This window comes from Egretta garzetta, unplaced genomic scaffold (genome assembly GCF_000687185.1).
Source record: "Egretta garzetta isolate BGI_Z169 unplaced genomic scaffold, ASM68718v1 scaffold197, whole genome shotgun sequence".
Classification (NCBI taxonomy): domain Eukaryota; kingdom Metazoa; phylum Chordata; class Aves; order Pelecaniformes; family Ardeidae; genus Egretta; species Egretta garzetta.
Genome location: NW_009260274.1, coordinates 1,943,885 through 1,966,998, shown reverse-complemented (window position 1 = coordinate 1,966,998; position 23,114 = coordinate 1,943,885). Strand labels below are relative to the sequence as shown.

The 23,114-nt window shown below is 41.2% G+C and overlaps 1 protein-coding gene across 1 annotated transcript in view; it reads left to right on the top strand.

Annotated features, from left to right (window-relative positions):
• LOC104129525 (von Willebrand factor D and EGF domain-containing protein) overlaps window positions 1-23,114 on the top strand; it is a 349,890-nt gene that overhangs the window by 147,872 nt on the left and 178,904 nt on the right. Inside the window, exons 22-25 of the mRNA XM_035897887.1 lie at window positions 3,759-3,854; window positions 4,618-4,713; window positions 7,636-7,731; window positions 9,425-9,520. Coding sequence (XP_035753780.1) covers window positions 3,759-3,854; window positions 4,618-4,713; window positions 7,636-7,731; window positions 9,425-9,520 — 384 coding nt within the window. The remainder of the gene's footprint in view (window positions 1-3,758; window positions 3,855-4,617; window positions 4,714-7,635; window positions 7,732-9,424; window positions 9,521-23,114) is intronic.

Sequence of the window (23,114 nt, the reverse complement as noted above, 5' to 3'; positions counted from 1 at the left end):
GGAGGTGCGACCACTGTCTCTGATGGGCTCAGTTTTGGCCAGCGGCATGCCCGCCTTGGAGCCGGGCTGCATTGGCTCTGTCGGACATGGGGGAAGCTTCTGGCAGCTTCTCACAGAAGCCACCCCTGTAGCCCCCTCGCTACCAAAACCTTGCCATGCGAACCCAATACACCTATCCAGAACTGTTGTCTGCATTTGTATTCCCAATTTATTCAGCTAAGTTAACTTTGTTAATTTTCTATTCTTGTTAATTTTCTATGGGTATTTATTTCATAAGTGGGCTCTGGACTGCTGGACTATTTAAATATGCATATGAGTTATTTTAATTACACTAATACATGCTTTAACTCTATGCTTTATTTCCTTTATCTGCATGTATCTTACATGCAAAAGAAAGGCTTCAAACCATACCTGTTCAAAAGGAAAACCAATAACCTGGCTAGCATGCGACATAACCTTCTTTTCCTTTTTTTCCCTCCCTTGTGCTGCACGTATTCAAATTTCATCTGTACATTTAGGAAATGAGATGAATGCATCTTTGAAAGAAAATACATAATGTACAATAATTGCATGAAACAAGGTAGACTACGCTCCGTCCAGTGAATTTCCAGATTTTTACATGGAACTGCAGGTAATGCACACCTCCGAGCCTTGCTCTAATGGTGCACGCCCCCCACATGCCGGACGGCACGGGGATTTTACTCGCTGTTGAGATGTTAAGCAATAACTCTGTTCTGAAAGCCATTTGCTCACTAGGCTATCGACAATGGAGGAAACAACACAGCATCTGCTATTCCTGAGTACCCCCAAAGTTGCCATAGAGAAATTTATAAAAAGTGCATGATCTCATTTTAATGGAAAAAAGTAGTTCTGGGATATTTCCCAAAAAGCCCTTTCAGAGAAAACAATAATGGATTTCTCCATTTTCACCTCCAGATTTTAAATTATAAACATAAACATACGTACATTTGACAGCCAGATTGACCATTTGCAGCAATGTCTTCCTCTTTACTGTCATTTTATACCATCCAAAACTGCTTAGTATAAAAACACTGCAATACCTTTGTACAATTTAGCAAATGTTTACAGAAAAAAAAAATTCATTCCAAAAGATGAAAGATAGAAGTTTCAGAAAAGAATTTGACACAAACAGTATATTTCTATTATGGAGATAAATGTCTTTTAGGTGAATATTACTCTCGCTCTCGCATTGCAGCCAGTGTTCAGTTTTTATCTTTTGCTATTCACCAGTAATAGAATAGTTTTCAACATTTTACTATTAAATGTCACCGTAAGAGCTAAATGTTTTAATATCCAAAATACCATGTTCTTTTCTGACAGTTCAGATGCATCTCGAAATGTGTAAAGGCCAGATGAAAAGCACTGTATTCAAATGGACACATTCACTTTAAGCGCTAGATACAAAACACACTGAAATACAGCATAATATGGTTGGACGTCACTGTGCTTGGCGTAGCGCTTAGGCACCTGGAGGCTTTATGCAACCATCGTCCTACAGGAAAGGCAATCACATTTCACGTACTTCAAAAAGAGTGGTGCATTTTTCCCAGGTTTCGCGTTTCCCTGTCTCCACGCAGAGAATATTCTCTAATTCTGGCTACTGACAATTTCTAACCGCAAAGAAACTCCTTTGTAAGCAAGCCCTGTGCTTACCCAAGCCCAGAAGAATGGGGACACTTCAGATGGACATGCGTCCGGTGGATGGGTCAGCACCCTCCTTTCAAAGCCCTACGCCTGTCGTTGACTTCAGTGAGATACAGCGTAAGCCCCCGGATGCAAGTGGTGGCTTATAAATATAGCACAGCGGTTTTAAAGGAATAACAAATTTCTCTGAAAACAGCTTCAATTTCTTTCCCTTTCTTCCACTTTCCATTTCATCATGGACTGCTACCTGCTGTTCACCCTAATCTCATGAGAGCCCGAGCTGCCTGAGCCTCCGACCTGCTCCAACAGCTGCTACCGGTGGCTGAATTAGAAGAACTTGGGGAAAGTTTAACAGTGACTGCTTAAATGGGTCTAAATCAAATCCATTTAGTTGTCCAGACATTGCTGGGCATTTTTATTCTTTTTTTCTCCCAGATGTACACTTCAAATTTCAGCAAAACACATGCTGAATTGCAAATGTCTAAACCTTATAGCCCATCAAATCAAAACGAAATTTAGCTTAATGGCATTCTCAGCATGTATAGTATGGATCTAAACTATATCTAGCGAGTTTTCCTGTTCTCGGGTATGTCAAATCCTAAACTTATTTCAAAGCAACATTGAAAATGTCACAGTTAAAACTACATGGTAACAGGAAATGTAAATACTGAAGTACCCGAAGAGCAGATCTAATACCAAATGTATTTCCTTAATGTTATTTGTGTCAAAATGGTTTATTTAAAGGTACCTTCTTGGAGCTTATCTTTAACTGCAATTGGAAAATGTGTGGTGGCTTCCGTAACTTTTTTGGATGTCACAGTTCGTATACAATGGCTTTATCTGAAGGCTTGGTGATATCGTAAGAGGTGAGGAGGCCTTCAATGCATGAGCTTTGTTTAAACTGTGTGGTGCCACAAGTATTTGTCCTTCATTTAGCTTTCCAGTTACATAGTCCATTTTCCAGTTTTAAGAGAAAAATGTGGTAAGTTCGTGGGTTTTTTTATTTCCCCTTGTAACAAAACTTAAAATGAAAGATGCTTTGTTTCAGATGTCTTTAGTTTCATTTTGCATTTTCCTTGGAATAACCTTGCTTCGCTTCATAGCCATTATAAAAGACAAAACCCTGCCAGTAAAGTGTGCCAAAGTACCACATTTTTCTCTGTGTTCACTTCCCAAGCACATGGGAAGATATTTTTCATTCTGTTATGTCAGGTGGCTTTTTTTCTGAAGGCGCAAGGGAGAGCCAGCACACACACTGCTGCTTAGAGGGAGTGTCCGTGCCCATCTTCCACCCGCAGTGGTCTCCTCTCCTGTGGTTGGCATGCAAAACTACTTCTTCTTAGAGGGCTACAAATAGAAGCTGTTCATGACATCAGACATCAGCTTTAAGAGGCTAAACCTTCCAGGCTCCCTGCACAACAAAGCCCCTAGGCTGATAATGATCCACATTTAAAAAGCAAACAAGTGTCTTCGGCGAGCAGCGTGTTTCAGGAGCTGCGGTACTTTCCAGCTTCCTGCAATACTCCTGCTTGTCCTCTTTCTTCCACAGAGCGACATTGCATATTGCAGTTTATCAAGAAATCATGATGTAACTTGCTAGTTTGTCGGCAGGCCTCACGCTACTCATTAAACATTTAAATTGTTGCTTAAATATTTGTCATTTTGCTGACAAATTTCCATACAACTCTTTTCTATACAGAAGAAACACTTCATCTCTGCTTTAGTGTAACTTCTGACAGCTGTTAAGGCTTACTGAACATCCATGAGGCAAATTTGTAGAGGGATGTCTTTAATATCAACTACATTTCTACTTGATCCATCCTTAGACTTCAAAAATGCATACTTAAAAACATGCATGCTCGGAAGTTAAACACGATCATGTTAAACTTGCAGACATTATATAGCTACTTATTAGTGCTCTATTACTAACGTGATACCTACTTTTATCCTGCAGTGTTTTCCTCAGTAGCCAAATTACTCGTTGGATTAAAAAGATGACACGGGAAAAATCATAACAAGTGCTGTGCTCCTAACCACACAGAATTTAATATCAGAACTGTATTTTTTTTTTTTCTGGTGTTTCATTCCTGCAGTGCCGTGCGATCCACCGTGTGAGCATGGAGGAACTTGTCTGTCTCAAAATACTTGTTCTTGTGCTTACGGATTTGTTGGTCCTCGATGTGAAACACGTAAGTATGAACTCATTCAGGCTTTTCTCCTCACGACATGTTTGAATTTGCAGAAAGTTAGAAGACAAAACCAGCCTTTTTATTTTTCTATATATCCCCTTAGAATGATGACTGAATACAGCAAGGAAATCAAAGTATAATATATATAAGTAATACAGTAGCTAAACTATTTCAGAGCATATATTTACCAGCAGCATAGTTGTATTATGTAAAAATATGCACATCTATATCAACATTTTCTACATAAAAGGGCTTCTGGAAAAACAAACAAGCAAAAACCTCCATGTTATTTATAGTAACATTTATGAAATTCAAGGTTGCGTGAGTGAATGCAGCAATACTAATTTTGGGAACACAAAAAGAGAACCGTACCTATTAAAGAATCACGTTATTGTGCAATACAAGTCACAGAAGAGGTTCGCTATACAGAACATCTGGCAAAAAAACTCAGCCTTCAAACCCTTCTATATTAGCTGAATGGCAAAACATATGCAGTTTCATATGCGATAGTCCTTGCAGCTTATTCAAATATCACGTTGCCCTTGACAGGAATATAATTTTATCTCTGAACCAGAGTAGCTGGAATACTTAAAAAAAAAGCAAAGAATTTTGGATTTCTCTAATAGAGAAAGAAAACCAAGGAAAGGGATAGCTTCATCCCTCAATTTACCTCTTGGACTGATACCATAAGTTATTTGCTGTAACTTTAGGATCTGCATTGGTGTTACCGATAAGAGATTTTGATCCCTTGCGTACTTTCCAGTGGTGTGTAACAGGCACTGTCACAACGGCGGGGTCTGTGTGTCGCCGGATGAGTGCAAATGCAGAAACGGATGGAGCAGCCCTTCTTGCGAAACAGGTAAGTGCTGAGAAATGGCAGGCCTCTCCTCTCTTCTCCTGCCTGAAATGCGTGTGATTCCCGCAATTCAGCAGTCAGACTGGGAATTGCTTAAAGAATTAAAACATAAGAGCGAGAGACCAAGTAACGGGCAAAACCTTGGAAGGCTTTGAGTTTATGTAAGTATTCATAAGTTTAGATGTTTAGCTAAATCTCAGAGTCGTGTAGAGGAAACCCGCAAACAAAACCTTTTTGCAGCTTTTTAAGCTTGTGTGATTCTGGAGTTTATTCTTAGCATGCACAAAAACGAAAATAAAGGTATTCACCATTTCAGAAGTTATAACCTTACTAGGTAGCTCCTGCAAATGAGGATAATTCTCACTGGGACTTTGGAGATATGTTGATTTACAGCCTCAGCGGCCATGGACATAACTTCACTCTTTGTTGGTCTTGCTCGCGGTGAGCAAAAAGAAGGAGTCCTGCCCCACGCCCGCAGTGGCAGAGATGAGGGCAATGCAGCATCTGCCCCACTCACGAGCTGGGCAACTTCCAGTTTTCATTGCTTTTAACCCTACACATTTCTCTCAAGGTATGATGGTGGGGCAGAAAGAAGAAGCGTTTGGCTTTTAGTGATTTTTAATGGCATGCAGTCAAATATGAACTTAAAAGTACAGTTTATGGAAGCTGGAATAGAAGGAGGCCAGTTTAAGTTAGGACAAGAACATAAGCAAGTAACCATAAGTTAGCAACTACATATGCACTTCTAATACTGCATATTCTAAGGAAGAAAAGTGAACAGAGAAGGGTAAGCTATCAGAAACTGAGGCTGCCTACTCAGATTTTTATGGTCCAGTTTTTGGATTCAGTTTTGCCATTCCAGAATATGGCTTGTGACTGTATGAGAAAAAGCAAAAGCCAGTTTGCAAGGGGAACGTAACGATTTACCCCCTAACGTTAAACATCCTGCTGCTGCCAGCACTCCTCCTGCCTCTCCTGCATTTCATACTTGCAGAGTGCCTACAAAGGCAGAAACGTGCACGCTCAGGGAAAAGCCACCTCCACCCATCAGTACAAAATGACAAGGTGAGGTTTGGAACTAGGTACCCATTTCTAGTCAGGACTCATAGTTTTCAGCCCTCTTTAGAATAGATAACAGCTCAGACCTTCCTCTCAGGGCCTAAGTGCTAAAAGCTGGAGTACCTATTTTTTTCTCCAAAGGCACAGCAAGTACAGCACTCACCTGGGACAAGGCATGCAAAATAGTGAAATATTAAAAGGAGCCAGAACGAGGAGTACCTTAATCAGTGCCAAACCTCAAGGCTATAGAGGCAGTCTGCCTCTGCCATAGTGAATATTAAAAGGCTAAGACACCTTCAGCCCACGTTACCTTTCCTAGAAGGTGAGAGATGTCATTTTAACTTCCATCTCCCGGAGATTGCTCTTCCTGTAAGTGTTGAAATGACAGACCTATTGAGGACACAGAAATTAACCTAGCTAAGTTCCACGGTAAATGGCTGGGATTGCCACTAGCTGTCCTGGTTCCCACTATCTCCTCTTTCTCCTGCCAGAGATTACTCTCCTTGAGTCCTGCAAATTTATTTTTGGGGTGGCTTTAAACAGCATTATTCCAAGAGGAGGACAAACAGCAGCAGCAGAAGCAGTGATTTCCAACCCAGAATAAGCAGCAAGATTTGTTTGCCTGCCAATACCGTAGGTGAAAGACGATCAGGCTCACCTCTCCGGCACTGTTTTGTGTGCATTGCACAAAGTATTTTGTGGATACTGTTGGGGTTTCCTGCCTCAGGTGATATGATAGGAGCCTCTGGATGAATATAGACATGGAAACAACCAAAAAAAAGGGACTTGGGGGACTTTAACAATGGAAATATAAACGCTGACAGAGTGCGGGCATCTGTGAACTACCTAGGAAAATGAGGCAACTAATCCAAATTCACCATTAGCAATGCATGAAGTCCATTTTGACTTCATAAATGGTTGCTGCTTAGTCAGAAAAGCCTCTCATCTAGACTACAATTTTGCTTTTTTTCTCTTTCCAAATTGACATTTTATTTCTCCTTTAGCTCATCTGAAACATTTTAGTGACCCTTAATTTATTTAAGCTTAAATGTATTTAATTCATTTAATGGGCTATTCTGTAAGATACTGCGAGACAAAGGGAATAGAAGGAAAAAGACTGTTTTAAAGTGTCACTCTGCTTTGCAATGAAAACTTTATCAGATTCCTTATTCTTCATACAGTGACTTCCCAACCAAACTAATTTGCAATTCTAATACCTTTTTTTTTCAACAGTCAGGTACTTGCCGCATAGAAATATGCAAGACAGCTTTTAATTCCTAATGCCCGTTATATCATCTACAGTAATAACAGATAAATAAAGAGGCAAAGGGAGCTCAGCCAGTGGCTTTGTTTGTGATGCATGAGCCAATATGTTGTGGGAACTGGCATTTAAATGAGGCAGAACAAACGGAGGTTTCGCGGTGCATACCTATTCAACGCGGCGGAGACGCCACGGCGCTCTGCTGAGCTCAGGCAAAGCAGCAAATGGTTAATAACTCATCTCCAGGTTATCCAGGCTGTATGCAACATGACTACATTTTACCGCCCTGGGATGGTGTTTGGTGAGGATGCTAGAGTAGAAGAAAATGAACTGTGCAAATCAAAGGAAGATGTCAGAAATAAACTATTAAATTATATTTTATTCCATCTCCCAAGCTATGCTAAAATACCACTGAAACGCTCCCACTGTGTTGACAATGAATAAATGCTACAGCACAACTGACCAGCAAGGACTGGGTGGAATGGATCGCAATATTACTACAAGTGTTTATTCTAATGACATGTGCAGCAGCAAAAGAGTGCCTACTCTAAAAAAAAAGTGAAAATTATAAGAGATTCATATAGTTATGCTATATTCACATACAGCTGTGTGCAATCCTGTGTGCTTGAACGGAGGAATCTGTGTACGGCCAAATATGTGTACATGTCCTTATGGTTTCTACGGGCCACAGTGCCAGAGAGGTAAGAAAGTTCTATTTATCATTTTGATAAAGGATCCCGGCTTAAAATATAAACAGCAGCCTATATCATTACCTGCCCCCACATGAAGCATACCCAGAGACTTTCCTTGTCATAACTCCCTGTGTGCTCCTTTGATGCTATAGTCTGTCGTAAATCTGCAGTATATTGTTCTTAATGGTACTGTGAAGGAGTAAGCGCCTACTTATGATGGTGTTAATGATAAGTAAACAATTAATCTAAAACTATCTGAAGTCAGTGGTATCACTAATTAGCAATTATTCAATTAAATGTTAAAGCACGGTTCTACTTTGTTCATTTTGTGTACTCTGTAGTGTGCACTATACTGCATTTCAGAGCCTGACGATAACTTAACCTTCAAAGGGGGCGCACAACATCACCTGCTTGGCCACCCTAGAGCGAGGTGGATGGGAGACTCTTATAGGGCTTCTGCAGATCCCTGCTCAAAGATCTGATCAAACAGCACTCTGCCCGACATAGAGCAGGACCTGATTTTGAATCCCTGTCCTAAAGGGGAGAGCTCTAAACTGAGCAGGACCTGATTTTGAATCCCTGTCCTAAAGGGGAGAGCTCTAAACTGAGCAGGACCTGATTTTGAATCCCTGTCCTAAAGGGGAGAGCTCTAAACTGAGGCTAATAGTACCGTGGGCTTCTTGCTCACTTCACTTGTGCTGCGGAAGTCAAATTAATGAATACTTTACCCGTTAGCCTAGGCAGAATAGGCATGACAGAAACTTATGTTTAGGGCTCAAATAGCTGGAAGACCCCTGTGCTTACACCACTTGCTTTTCATTTTTTTGAACAAGGCTCTAATAATCCCTTCTGAATCTGGGAACATAAATACACTCTTATTACCAAACCTGAACTATTTAAATATTAAAACTTCTTTTCTCTTTCTCTCTCTCCTTTGTTTCCCTGGAGTTCCTAGATGAATGCAATCCCAATGCATATTTTTGCAAGTGAATGATTCACACACAAAAATCTAATTGCAAATGGAGCTTACTGGCAGCTCTTTGTTTTTGTGATGTTGGGGGTGAAGGAGAGAGTGAAAATGATACAACCTCTGTAATTTAATGATCTTTCTCTTGAGGGTCAACATGGAAGGTGGTTTTCAACATCTGGGTGATCTGGAATTTTTATTCTTAAGAGTTATGGTTTAAACAGAACTAAAACTTGAATATAAACAACCACATTTGTGGGATATAGAAGTGATATGGGGAAATAGTGGATGGATGCTGAAGAAAAGCAAAGCCCTTCCTTCTTCTTCATTGAGAAGGGGGAAAGAAACAGCACCAAAACCAAGTTGGCAAATATCAAACACTGATCTATAATTTCAAGGGCAGAATCCCTTGAAGAAGCCCTTTAGCTAGAGAGTTAAATCCCTAAGAGATTCTCAGGACTATTCTGACCAGTTGACTGCAGGTATCTAAAAGAGACCCTTGGGTGCTAGGAGTCATGTCCCACTTTCTTTCCACAAACAAGAGAGAATCAGGTTCTCCAGCTAGGCAGCTGCCCGAATCACCCTTTGCAGAGACACCTTCTCACCCTGACTAAAGAGAAAAGCCTCTTCAGACGGGTCTCCCAACACAGGCACCTACATAAGGAGCCTACGCTGAGGCAAGGTTGATCCCCTGTGTGATTTCAGTGCACAAACCCCTTGCTTTCCTTTCACCAGCTCTTTGTATTCCCCCTTGTAAGAACGGTGGTCACTGTGTTCGAACCAATGTCTGCTCCTGTACCGAGGGCTACACTGGAAGACGGTGTCAGAAAAGTAAGTTACAAACTTCCCTTTGCTTTCCAATGTCCTCTGACTCATAAACAATTTTTCTCCCTTTTGTGCATGTTCAACAGAATATTTAGTCTGGATTTATGCCGTGATCTCCTATATTTCCATCAGAGCACATACAGCACTATGCTACGTCTAAAACCAACCTGTTAATTAGAATAGCATTAAGTCAAGTCAATGTTGGGAGTAGAACATTTTGCTATAATCCTCACTAAATATTTCATGCATTCAGAATGAGTAACACTTGTCTTTGGAGATGAATTAATTATTTTGCATTAAAGATTTTTTGGGGGAAAAATGACAGCCAAAGGCAGAGCAGCTGACTGAAATCCTTAAAAATATTAGAACACCATACTTCTAGCTTAATTAAGACAGTTGGTTAATAACGCTTCAGCCTTGCCTTTGTTCTTTTCCCTGAAAACTCCCTCTTCACCTTAGCATTGGTATTCACATTTGATTCTTCTATTCTTCTGGGGAAACAGGTTATTTTGGCACTTTTACAGACTCTATTGATCAACAATATCTGTCACCCAGGGAGTTTGGGATATGTACATGAAAACTCTTTTTTTTTTTTTTTTTTTTTTTTTTTTTTTATTATTATTTCTTAACCAGTTTGAAATTGGCAAAAGGGGAGCTGTGAAAACAACTATTCTTGGCGAAGAAGAATCAGTACATTTCCAGAGCACTTTATATCTCTCACACACAGAGAAGAAAAGCTACTAAAAAATTCCTTCCAGCAACAAAAGCCCTCTCAGTGCCCATACCACAGCTCTCCCCTCCTTCAGCAGGGAAAATCACAATGCGCGGTTCTGCCTGGCTGCGAAGTACACAATTGAATAGTCTGCTCTAGCAGCAACAAGCTGGAGGGAAGAAAGGAGGGAAAAAACCCTTATGTTTGGCATCTTGTTTTTGAGGTTAGAGAACATTAGGAAAGTGCTGTTTCCAGCTTTAAACATGCTACCACATCTCCAGACAGATCAAAGGAAAAAGAGGTGATCGTGATTGCAGCCTAGCAAAGCACTCCCCTAAATGCTCCAACTGCGACTACCAGCTCGCAGCATGCTTCTTGCCACTTTCAAAACGCTTATGAGGTTTTGTTGCCCATCTTGGTATAATCTTTTGCAAAAAAAAAAAAAGCTTTCTGATATGATGAAAATTAGCCTGGTGTTGTAAAAACTTCAAGGACCTGCATATGTGATGAATGAAGAGAAGCATGGTTAGGTAGAGGGCAAACGCTATTATTTGCTTACTCTTACTGGCCACTGACTGTTAATAGGTAAAAAATGTTGAGTAATGTTTCTTTTTTCTTTCTTACACTCAATGACACATGGGACAGGTATCACAATCCATAGAACGAAATAGTTTATTCACAAGCCCTTCCTAGCAAACAGTTGCTATTAGAGCTGTATGTCTTATCATTGTCGTATGGAATAGCTTCTCCCTCCTCTACCAGAGGATCCAGATTTCTCCACTTCTCTGGAGCAAATGGCAGTGGGGCACATGGCAGAGAAGAAAGTCTCAGCTGGCCTCTGCAAACCTTCCCCCAAAACCAAAACAGAGAAAACTAGTGCTCCCATCAGCCGGAGGCTGTTCTCACTCCCATACATCTTGCCAAAGGCAATTCATACCTTTTTTTAGGTATCATTTTATATCATTTTTTGGTTAGGCATTGACTTGGTTAGTGGATCAGCTAATGTACTTGTCATACATTTAAAGGCTAGGAGTATATACATGGACATGTGTTCCTAACTTATTTACACACAGACAAATGAAACAGTGGAAAATAAATTCCTAGAGTGAACGAGTTCCACTACCCAACCCCCTTTTCTTAAATAAAATGTACGAAAAGTACCAGAATATCCATTTTGCATTCCAAAAAGAGCTAATATGTCATGTAGCTCATTCTGTCTCATTCGCAGTATCACTACCAGTGTGTATATAGCCTTACACAGTGATCAAATAGATTTCAATAATCCTGTGGCCACTTGGGCTGCTGACACTGTAGAGGTGAGACCAGCCCCATGGGCTGTGTGCCTGCATGCTCAGAAACCTGGCCGGGAGACGATCCACGCAGTGCTTTTGCTAACCTTCCTGGGAAGGGTATGGCAAGGAAGGGATCAGAAAAAAACCCAGTAGATTTCTACTTTACAGAGAGGATTTTCTCTGGATTTGAGCGTCTTCTCTGTTTGCCTTTAAGGACCTCATGGAACCCAGCTGTGCCCTGGGTGAGACTTCTGATTTTATTCTGGTTGTATTACTTGCCATGGTAATTGCACAGAGTTGTAATACCCTTACACAAAGAGTAAGGAAAAAGAATATATATATGACAATAGCAAAACTGTAATTAGAGACAAAGTTTACTGGAAGTTAAGCACTGTAGCAGCTCCTGGTTGCAAATCACCAGGCCCACGTACCACATTTTCAGAGGAACAGCCAGGGGTGAACTTCATAGCTCAGTGGCATCTAACCCATCGCTGCCAGGTTACCCCATGCTGACAAATGCACAGCTGGCTTAGCCAAAATGAGAAAAACAATTCCTTGTGAGGGATTTTATCATTGTTTGACTTCTTCTTTGCTCTCTGAATATGAGTTTGCAGTGTCCTTAAGTCCTTTTACACTTCTAGTACAGTTACAAAACCCCCTGGCAGCAAATCAGCTTTACTATGTACTTACACTGAGTCTCCAATCTTAGAAATTTGGGGTGGATTTATTACCTGCCTAATAAAACCTATCAAGATAGAGTGAGTAAACTGAAGACTAAGAAAGACAAGTCTGAAGAAGTTTCCCACCCATGTATTACATGCAGAGCAGCCTCACGTTCTTGATCTTTAGTTTGGGAAAATATTTGTGGGTTTGGGAAATTTCCTATGAACCATAAAAACCGAGAAATGGTCTTTTCAGAAACAGTCAACTGAACAAAAATATTACCTTTCTGAACCTGCAGTGAATGCTTGAAATTGGCAGTCTTTTCAATTTTGTCATTGTTTATACACAGCAGTACACAGGTTTTGTACACTTATGTCTGAAACCTATTAATAATGATATGAATTGCATCAGTAAACCCTTAGATTTCAGTTTTAATATGCTCTGACATGGAGTTAGAGCAAGGGGAAAATTCCCTGTCATGCACAGCCCTTATTATAGTAGGGATGCTAAAGTTTCAAGGCTCATGGTACCATAACAAACTTCTGGATAACCCCTTTGATGGAGCTACGTGGAGTCAGGGAAGCCAGAAGCACTTGGGTGACCATCCTGTAGGTAATTCGCACATTAGGCTTGTTCCTAATGTATGAACCCAAGTGTTTTGCAACTCAGAAACTTTGTATGAGGAATGGTGTGGCCAGCAGGAGCAGGGCAGTGACCATGCCCCTGTCCTGGGCACTGGGGAGGCCGCCCCTCAGATGCTGGGTTCAGGGCTGCGCCCATCCCTCCCAGAAGGACCTGGAGGGGCTGGAGCATGTCCAGAGAAGGGCAAGGAAGCTGGGGAGGGGTCTGGAGCCCAAGGCTGATGGGGAGCAGCTGGGGGAGCTGGGGGTGTTCAGCCTGGAGCAGAGGAGGCTGAGGGGAGCCCTCCTCGCTCCCTACAACTGCCTGACAGGAGGGGGGAGTTGGGGGGGGTCGGGCTCTGCTCCCAAGTAAGAAGCGATAGGATAAGAGGAAATGGCCTCAAGTTGTGCCAGGGGAGGTTTAGATTGGACATTAGGAAAAATTTCTTCACAGAAAGGGCTGTCAAGCACTGGAAGGGGCTGCCCAGGGAAGTGGTGGAGTCCCCATCCCTGGAGGTATTTAAAAGCCGGGTAGACAAGGTGCTTAGGGACATAGTTTAGTGGTGGGATGGCAGGGTTAGGGTAACGGTTGGATTTTATGACCTTAAAGGTCTTTTCCAACCTAAACAATTCTATGATTCTATGATTCAGATGTAAGTAGCAGCTGGTCAAGTGGGACAGACATTTGTCCTTGTGATGAGTCAACAAAACAAGAATAATAATAGTTGTGGGTGTCTGTTTCTCCAGTAATTAATGCTCATAAGTACTTCTTTCATCTTAACAAATATCATAAAAAGGCACCTTAATATCTGTAATTGAAATAACAGAGTAAAGAATTCGCATACTCTGAACAAATTTATTTGTCATGATACCTGTTTTATGAAGGGTTTTTTAGGTAGGAACTGTGTTTTAGAGGTAAAGATAAAAATAAGTTGAAGCAGTTTTTTGTCCACTTACCCCTTGGATGTTTTGGTGTTGTTTCCTCTGCTTTTAGATATTTCTTCTTCCTTCTTAGTACCTCACCTGCATGAACAGAGAAACAAAAGCTTCTGTTTGCTTTTGGCAGCTTCAGATTCTCAACTGAAGGAGACAGCTAATTAAAACTAAAAGCCATGGCAGCCAATCAAAGACAGGTTATTTCTAAATTGAGCCCAAATACGCTACTGGTTTATTTTAAATACGTGGCAACATGCCTTAGGATTTTCACTTCCACCCTTGTCGGTACAGTTTGGCATTTCTAATGCTAAAACCGTGCAGGACGGAGTGGCAGCACCGGGCCGTTGCCATTGCGGCTTACTCATCTTTGCTTCTTTAGTATACAGAGAAAGGCATTTGGCCTGAAAGTTTGTGTTTGTTTTGTATGTAAATAAACATCCTCTCCAAAAAAAAAAAAAAAAAAAAAAAAAAAAAAAAAAAAAAAACCCAAAACCGTGTAAATCAAGCCGGTGTGATTGGCTGCCAGCTGAAATATAAGGCTTCGCCTGGTGTGTTTACTGATAAATAGCTGCCTGGTGATTATGCAAACCAGACACCCACACCCAGGACGAGCAGGTGTCAGCACTGACAGTGAAATGTATGGTTATGCCTCGGCAATTGTACAGCCTCGTATCCTCGCTTGCTACGCGTTGTTTTCAGTATAATCAGTCTTGTTGAGCGGAAAGAGGCAAATGCTGGCGGTACCTCAAAATAAAATATATTTCTGGATCGACAGCATCAGACAAACATCCTCGGCGTTAACACTAAAGAAAAGCTACTCGCGCGTGGTTTCAAACTACCTTTTGGAACAAAGTACAGCTGTAACAACCCTGGGATATCACTCCCGTTCCTGAGACTTTAAAGCAGTGCTCACACCCATTTCTACTACATCATTACAACAATTATAAAGAAAGAAAATAGATTAGGTTTCATTTATTTATTAGGCATATTTTCATAGGACCACTTTAGAAGAAACTCTTAAAAAAGGAAAGCTAATAAAAGCCGAGTTTTCTGGTGAAGGCTTGGAGTGAAGAGAAGGGAAGAAAAAGAGGAATTCACGGGACCGCACATTTATCCCTTCTCTGTCACGATCTGCTTCTGGTGAGTTCATCTCCGAGCAAAAAGGCAAGCCACAGCTCCCTCTGGAGCTCATCAGCAAGCAAAGATCATGGGAGAACGGTGCCGAACATCCTCCTCCTCCCTCCTCCAGAATACCAAGCACACCTGCAGCCTGACCTCGGCCTCTCTGACGGCACAGCGTATCTTCTCGCCACTCGTCTCGCAGCCAGCTAGCTGGAGTTTACATGGAGTTTAAAACAGAGAGACTGTGTTTCTGCATGCATCTATTTTGTCACATCAGGCCAAACCCTGCCGACTTTGTATCACACGAATCATCACACTGACATTGGGACTTTGCAGATTGGATCTCAGAGTTAGCAGATAACTATTTCTCCGTTTCAGTAATTCCTGCAGGCAGGATTAATGGACAATATGCAGCGCACAATATAACTCAAGCTCGTTCTTCCAGCTCTGCTTACTCCTCTTCCCTCCCCCTTTCTTTTTCCTTCCTTGGTATCATGAGGACTTTAGTTGCATGAGAGCTAGAGGCAAACTAATTGGAAATGTGAACACTGGGTTTCAAAGGCAGCTTTTTGCTAAGCAATGTCATCTTGCAAAAGTCACTGATTTCCCACGTTCCAGCCAAACATGTAATGTTTCTGTAGATTACTGCCTTGCCAGCTGCATAAGCAGGAGGTTTTACTGCTCAACAAATTAGACTTCCACCGAGTTATCGTTTTGACAACGGGTGATATATTCTCTGGAATATCTTCACTGAGGAGGCAGATTGACTCAAGCCTTCTAAAATCAGCCTGTTTGCAAGCCAGAGGTCCGGCATAGCCTCCCACACAACTGCGGGGAGTGATCCACGTTATCTCATCTAAATGGATGGAGGAACCATTTGCGTTAGACTCGCTTTTCCTGTGTCAAAGATGTGCTCATAAGCAACAACTATTTGTCCAAGATTTCTGGATGGCCAATATCCTTGGACAGTGCATGTTTGGAAATAAATAAACAGCTGCTTATAGCAGAGGGGCTTGCAGCTTACTGCTAAAAGCAGTAGTTTTGCACAAGAAGTAGAAAGATTGGTAGGTTGGCTTGTTGACTGGTTGGTGCACAGTCTGGAAATGCAGGAAAAGGAAACACTCGTCTCAGTTCTTACTTGATTTCCCGCCCTTGTAACAGAATAGGTTCATATTAGATGTCATCTTTCTTGGGCGGGAAATACAGAGGAAGACGAAGAAAAAAGGTCAGGGCTGCTATTGTCTTATCCATTCAGCTGAACATAACATGATCCATGCATCTTGCCTGGGGGGGAATGGGGAGAGCTCTGACTTCCCAGAGAAAGGGAGAACCAAAAGGGAGCCAGTGACCCAAGGTACAACCTGGTTTGTGGTCTGCTCTCAGAGCAGTGCTCCTCTCTGCTCCTCTCCGCTCACTTTAGTAAGGATTTGTGACAAAACCATTAGTTGGCCTTTCTTAAAAGCTACATCTTGTTCTTATATATGTAGCTGATGCATTTATTTTAATAGGGTGTTTGAGCACATGCAGTTGCCTAAATTTATTTTGCAGAAAGAGAACAAGAATATATCTGGGTAAGAAGTGAATATATATCCTAAATAAGCCCCAAAGCCTTATTAAATTTTTATTCATTCCATAAGCAAAACATCCACAGACTACAACATGAATTTTACTAGAGTAGAAAAGCTAGGTTTTGAGCCAGTATTTCCTTAGTTGTATCTTGAAGACACTAAAGAAATGTGTCAGATCTGCTGCTGTATGTAAATGCATACTTAAAGAGCAGGGATTCCTGAATTACTTCATTTCTCTTTGCAGTGGGCTTCTGTGTGAGGATAAGTGCTTTTTTCCACAAATTGATTTAAGACACAATACTTTTAGGGGTCTATTTTTAATTAAAATATTTTAAAAATATCTCTTAAAAAGGGGGCATGGGATACCTATGAATTGAAAAGCCCAGAGGGTGGACAATTCCGGAGATTAATGTTGTCTGGTTATCCGCAAAAAGACGTTGGCAAGACAATCGTCCAGCATCCATTCCCAAGCAAGCCCTATCTTACTTTCTAAGACGGATAATAACAGGATGACTAACAGGTTAGGGCAGAGCCAACGCAGAGATCAGTCCTCTTCCAAACCCCCTGACCAGGCTTCCACCTGAGGTCCTTGCTCTTGGGCTGCATTATCAGCTGGACCACCGTGGTGGTCTTCTGCGGCTGGCTGTCGTCTTGGCTTGAGACTGCATCTCGCACGCCACTGCAGTTCTCTGCTTACTCTGTCTGATTCTCCCTTTTCCTTTGGAAAGATGAAAATAAACCAAATTGCATCAAGCGTAGGCGATGGCTCAGCCCACTCGGCGCAATGAAAACATGCCTAAATGGCAGGTCATACTGCAAGCGCAGAAGCTGCAAAAACAATCAACAGATGAAAACAATGTATACGCAAATCCTCTTTCACTTCTTATTCAGGCATGACAAGAAAGCAGCTCAACAGAACAATTTATACACAGGCTGCAATGGTTCACTGACCTAATAAAACACAGAGCGTTCTTCAATGAAGAGAAAATGTTACCGAACCCAAGACCCCTAACAAGATGGGAATATAAGCTGTGCTGAGAGTATACTTTACAATTCCCCACATTAATTACATACTAACAGTTGCAAAGATGAGAATAAAGTATAGCTATAGTTTTTTTCAAATTCACAGTCTTGCAGAGTAAAACCAATCAGTAAATGAGAAATAGGCTTTGCTAATGATCTCAAACTCTGACAGTTCCTTGCAGAATATTCCTTAAATATAAAAATGTTCACCTACACTTACTTATTTTCTTTACTGTGGCTTTCATTCTGAAAGATAGTGAAATATTTTGCAGCTATGCAAACATCATACCATTGTATCTCTATAAAGAGTTTCACCTGACAAGAGACAACAGGCAAAATGAAGATCAGGAGACCCAGAGGGAGAAATACTTCAGTCCAAGGAGGGTGGAAAGACCCTTATCTGTATTGGAGTGACAATCCCTCAGTCATTTCCACAGCTTCCTGAGGTTTAAGAGTTTTCTCTACCACATACTATCAGGGAATCTTTTGGAGGTAGAGTTGGAGATATCAGGATCCTCTTTAAGGATAGAAAATGTTGTCTGATGAGAGTGACATGAAAAAGCAAATGGGAATGCAGTGCACTATGCACCAACACTCAGAGTTTAGTCAAGCATCTCAGTAGTTTTGCCATCTAATATTCATTATTTTTCCCATTTTTTTTTCTTAACTAATAACTGAATGAGATTTATTTCCTCCTTTAATAACTCTAAAAGGTCCCATAGGTATAGCAGAGTACGCATCAGAACAAAGACCAGACACAATTAGGCAAGGCACTGGCATTGCACTGCTATCTATATGGTCTACAATTTTTCAGACCATTTTTTCCCCTGAAATGTGTGCTAGGTCATGCAAACTAGCTCATATTGCTAGAGCCGTGTGGCAAGGTGAATATATTATAAATGCAAACTGTCACCACACCCATCACAATTACATTTACAGCTCCCTCTGTGTCTTGTAGTAATTTGTTCTCCCGCACTGCATCCCTCAGAGGTTTCTACCAGATTATTTTTACTATTCAGAAAGGTAATTTATTGAAGAAGTGCTTTGCATCTCTGTCAGAGATACATGAAGCGAAAAATAGGGATAGCAAACCTCAAAATGATTGGTAGCCTGATATGGATAAGGATCCAAATTTTAGAAGAACCTTGCACAAAAATTGCAAACAATTTTCTTACATGACAAATATTCCTTCTTCTGAAAATTGAATCTGTGGCCATAATTACTGACATTCAGTGGATCACACATCCGAGGTTACTCTGACAGAGCTTGGAGAGAAAAGTATTTCTTTATTTATAAATCCAAATCAACATAAATGAAGAACTTCAGAGAAAATCAAGCTCTGGAGCAACATACGTGCCTAAAACTCAGCACGGGTAAAACAAGTTCCTTACTGCCCTTGGAAGTAGAAAAAAGGGGACTAGAAATTGCTAGTGTCCCGAATCCATAACATGTTTTTCAGAGCTGTGTGCATTTGGGACCTTCACAGCAGCAGATATATTGCTACATCCATCTCGCTAATGATCTGTTGAGCATCAGTTATACCCTCTAAAGGGGAGAATGACATTTTTTACCTCGACTAGTTTCCGTTGGTGTCAGGGCAGTAGAATTCAAACAATAGTGCCCTTTGTTAGAAACACCCTTTTTGGCCAGAACACACCCATTTGGGGATTCATTTTTTCAAAGGATTAAAGATCATTCAGCAAGATCAAATCTTTAGTTGGAGCCTAGAAGCATCCAGCCAATTGTTTCCTTACTGCAGTCAGGATAATGTTCCATTCCAGCAGCGCTGCTGGGGTGCGTAATGCATCCAGAGAGGTGAGGAACCTTCTTTCCAGTCGATCCATTGAACTGTGCTATTTTGTGAAACTGCTGACCTGACCTTCCTGTTCTTGTCCTCTGGAAAAGATCAGCAGCATCCCTACATTTTAAGGCTGCAGTCCCACGACTGCACCATTCCTGGCACAGTGCTTCTCCCCGTTTTTTGTGGTTTTCCAACAGGTGATGTATATTACCTATAAACATTGGAAAAGGACCAGAAGTGCCAGTCTTAACACAAACCCCACTGCTTTCACAACTATTGGTTTCATTTTTGTTCTCAGCTTCAGTTCTGTCATCTGTATTTTCCTGACAAGACCAGGCGGTGTTATTTTTAAACCTGTCCTGTGCTCTGTGTCCCTACGGTATCGTACGTCCCCAGCTACAGCTCTTTGTTGTTGTCACACCAAATCAAGATAACCACTAAGCAGAAAGGAGAAAAAGAACATTAAACCAACATGTACACATCCAAGAGCCAAAACTGCAAGTGATCAAGCTGCCTGCTCCTCAAAAGAGCAATAGAGAGAGCAAGTTGAAATCTGTACCAGACCCACAGAGTCAGTCCAAAACCGGCCTCAGCCAGAAATAAAAGCAGCGCCTGTGAATCAGATATAAATGGCAGGACGGGGATGGTGGCTTAAAGGATACGTTGGAGTATGCATCTACCAGTAGGTGTTCTTTTGGCCGCATTTCTGTGTTCTTTGTCAGTAAGCTATAGCCTGATGCATTACCTTAGCTGGCCCACACAGATGTTACTGCTTGAGGCTATTTTCTCTCTTCCATCCAAAGGCGGAATGCATCCAGAAGCAGGTCAATTTTCTCAGCTTCTACAGGGCATATAATAAAAAAAAAAAAAAAAAAAAAAAAAAAGAAAGAAAAAGAGAAGTTGTCTTGAAAACTACATCTCCTAATCAGCACTGCAGCGTGACGCACTGTCTCCTCATCAACAGCATGGCCCAGGATACGTGATGACAGGTAATTTTTGATTCCAAAAGAAATAGTCTGCGCAGGCTCATTGTCAGGAAAGGACGCGGCTGTTTCAGCTGCAGCAAGGCGTATTCCTGAAACAGCACAGAGGATCCCTTCCTGCCAACCTTTTAGAAGCCTGATTTAATATTCCCTCTGTTTTGACTCGATGAGGGTGGTGGTGAAGACTGTCTTATTTCAACAAAATTACAAGCTTTTCACTACTTCTTATTATCTGCTTCTAGCGAGAAAAGGTGTAATGGGGTACTTGCATCAAAAGATGGCTTAGGTTCAACTTGGAAAGTTTTTGTCTGCTAATCCACAGAAGCAGTGGGAGTCTGAAGGAAATGTCTGGCTTCTTTTAATCACAGTAAACTCATCAGCAGATACTTCTGGCTAATATTGAGACTGTTTGTTAGAACAAGAGATTATTCTCGGTTGCTTCTAGTACGTGCAGTCCAGCAAAGCATGCCCAGTGCTTAACTTTGCTCCCAGTCCCTTTTGGCTTTGCATAGCAGGGATGTTTTGCTTAATACTGTATATGTTTTAGTGGAACGACTACTGTAAATCAATGGCAAGAAGGGCAAGCAAAGGAATTCTAGGTGTCCATCACTGGTGCTGCTTACACCAGGAGGACCTACTTGACTTTGCACACAACATTTAAGGCATTGGTTGATTTTTTTCTTGGAATTTTAGCAATCTCTGGAAATATTTATTTTGCAGGAAAATTCTTCCCTTTGGCTGACAAAGCAGGAGGTCTGACTACCTTAAAGACGTTAGGGCTGAACAGTTGAACTGCGGAGCTCCATGGAGGTTGTTAAAAAGAGTTGCAAGAAGCAATTCACTGTGCCAAGTCAGCCTAGAGGGGATAAGTGATGAAAAGGGTCACAGGAAATTTTAAGTGATTGTAAGGTCAAGACGCATTAAAGCCATGAAAGAGAAATAGCTGCTGCATAAAACAGAAAACTTAGCGACTTGTGAATGCCTTTCTGCGCACAGAAGAACTGTGTATATTTTGTATGATGTTCTGTGCAACACCTATGTTTTATCTTAACACCCACAGCTGCTTGTTACCTTATCAAAATCACCCCTCACCTGAAATATAACACGTAATCATGCTTCCTTTTTAACCTGCATTATCACCTTCAGCATAGGCTTACCTTATCTAACTTACCAGTTTGGGAAAACATAAGATCATGGAAGGCCTTTCTAGTTTTAAACGGTGGCCTTGTAGAATTGTGGCGCGTTATAGAATTGAGTGACTCTATTGCATAGGAAATTCTGTGCTTCTGTTCTTACTGAAGAGCATGGAAATGTTGACACTGGCAGCAAGGGGAGTGGGATTAAGGCTTTAGTGATGCTTACTGACTGCCAGCAAGTTTGCACCCAGGATGTATTGATAGCACAGGATTCTCCCTACCCCCAGTGGTATACCCTACCGAGCTGCAACGAAGGGAAGACACACACGTGTTTATATCCGTGTCATTAGGGCTAGTCCCAAAGGCAGGTGGAAAACCTATCAAACCAGTGTTGTCTTTGGGTCAAGATGCTAGGCCTTTTCTAAGGGGAGGGGAAAAAAAGAAATGCAAGTCTTTTCAAAGTCATGCCAGTGCCTGTGAGGATTACAATAATTTGATTTGCTCTCCTAGTGTCTGATAATTTATTTAGTTTTCCTGTGAGACGCTGTAACATTTTTGTTTGCTATTTTGAAATTGGAGCTCCTCCACAGAGGCCAAGGTGTGGGACTAGAAAGGATCCGAACTAGTTATCATCAACAAATGTTGCAGTCTGCCTGATGGGTATTGAGATGGAATTGTATTTAAGAAAGTTAAAGAAAGGGAGAACAAGGTGGAGATGTCAGGCAGGGAAAGGGGAGAGATAACACTGCATTCATTTACATAAAGGTGCTCATGAATTCCCTAGCAAGAAGAGAAAGCATGTTCCCAGGAGGGCAGGCCATCAGAAGTGCCCCTCCAGTTCAGAACAAGCTTGGTACTTCCCTAGCTCACATTGAATTGAACTCCTCTGGATTTATCACCCAAGTGAGAGATGCCATAAGCCATGAGCAACGTAAAGGAAGCTCATGCTACATTTTCATAGCTCCTTCTGAATTTGTAAAGCAGCTGAACAAAGCGACGAATAGATCCCAGGTCTGAAAGTCAGTTTGCACTGGTAAGTTTTACTCAGACCAAGACTGGACCTCACCCGTTGTTTTGCTGAATTACAATGCAAATTGTGCTGGAACAAGTTGGCTTATACATAAACTGGAAACTAAAAGTTAATGGAAAAGCACACTAGTTTCACTCCCTGTAATTGAAGGAAGAGTCTGTTGTTCTACAATTTAAAAAACCTGCTATCAGTGCAAAACAACCAGGAATATTTAAAATGTAATTGTTTGGATAATGTTAAAAATACACAGACAGTATAAGGGACCAAAAAAAAAGGGAGAAATACCCATTTGAACAATTGCTACTGTGCTTCTAGTTACTTTTTCTTGGCTTTACTTTTTAAGGGGTGGAGGGAAGACTGTGCAAGTTTCATATGATCTTAAAATCAAATCTCTAGATTTTCAACTGATTTGGGGACAGCAGGTTAACATTGGGGACACTGTGGTCCATGAATATCACAAAACATAAGCTCATTTGAAATCTAGAACCAAATTTTATGGTTTGGGGCCATTTTTTTTTAAATTCTGAATATCTGAGGTGTTTTATAATTGAAAAAGGAAGCCAAATACAACACAAGATTGTAGCTCCGAAGTCCGTTATTGGAAATGTGAGATCAAAAGGGAGAGAAAAGGGAAGAGGGAAAATAAAAGATTCAATTATTTCAGAGTTATGGTTGCCACGACACTTTGAACTCATCTAGGTTTTAACTACTGGT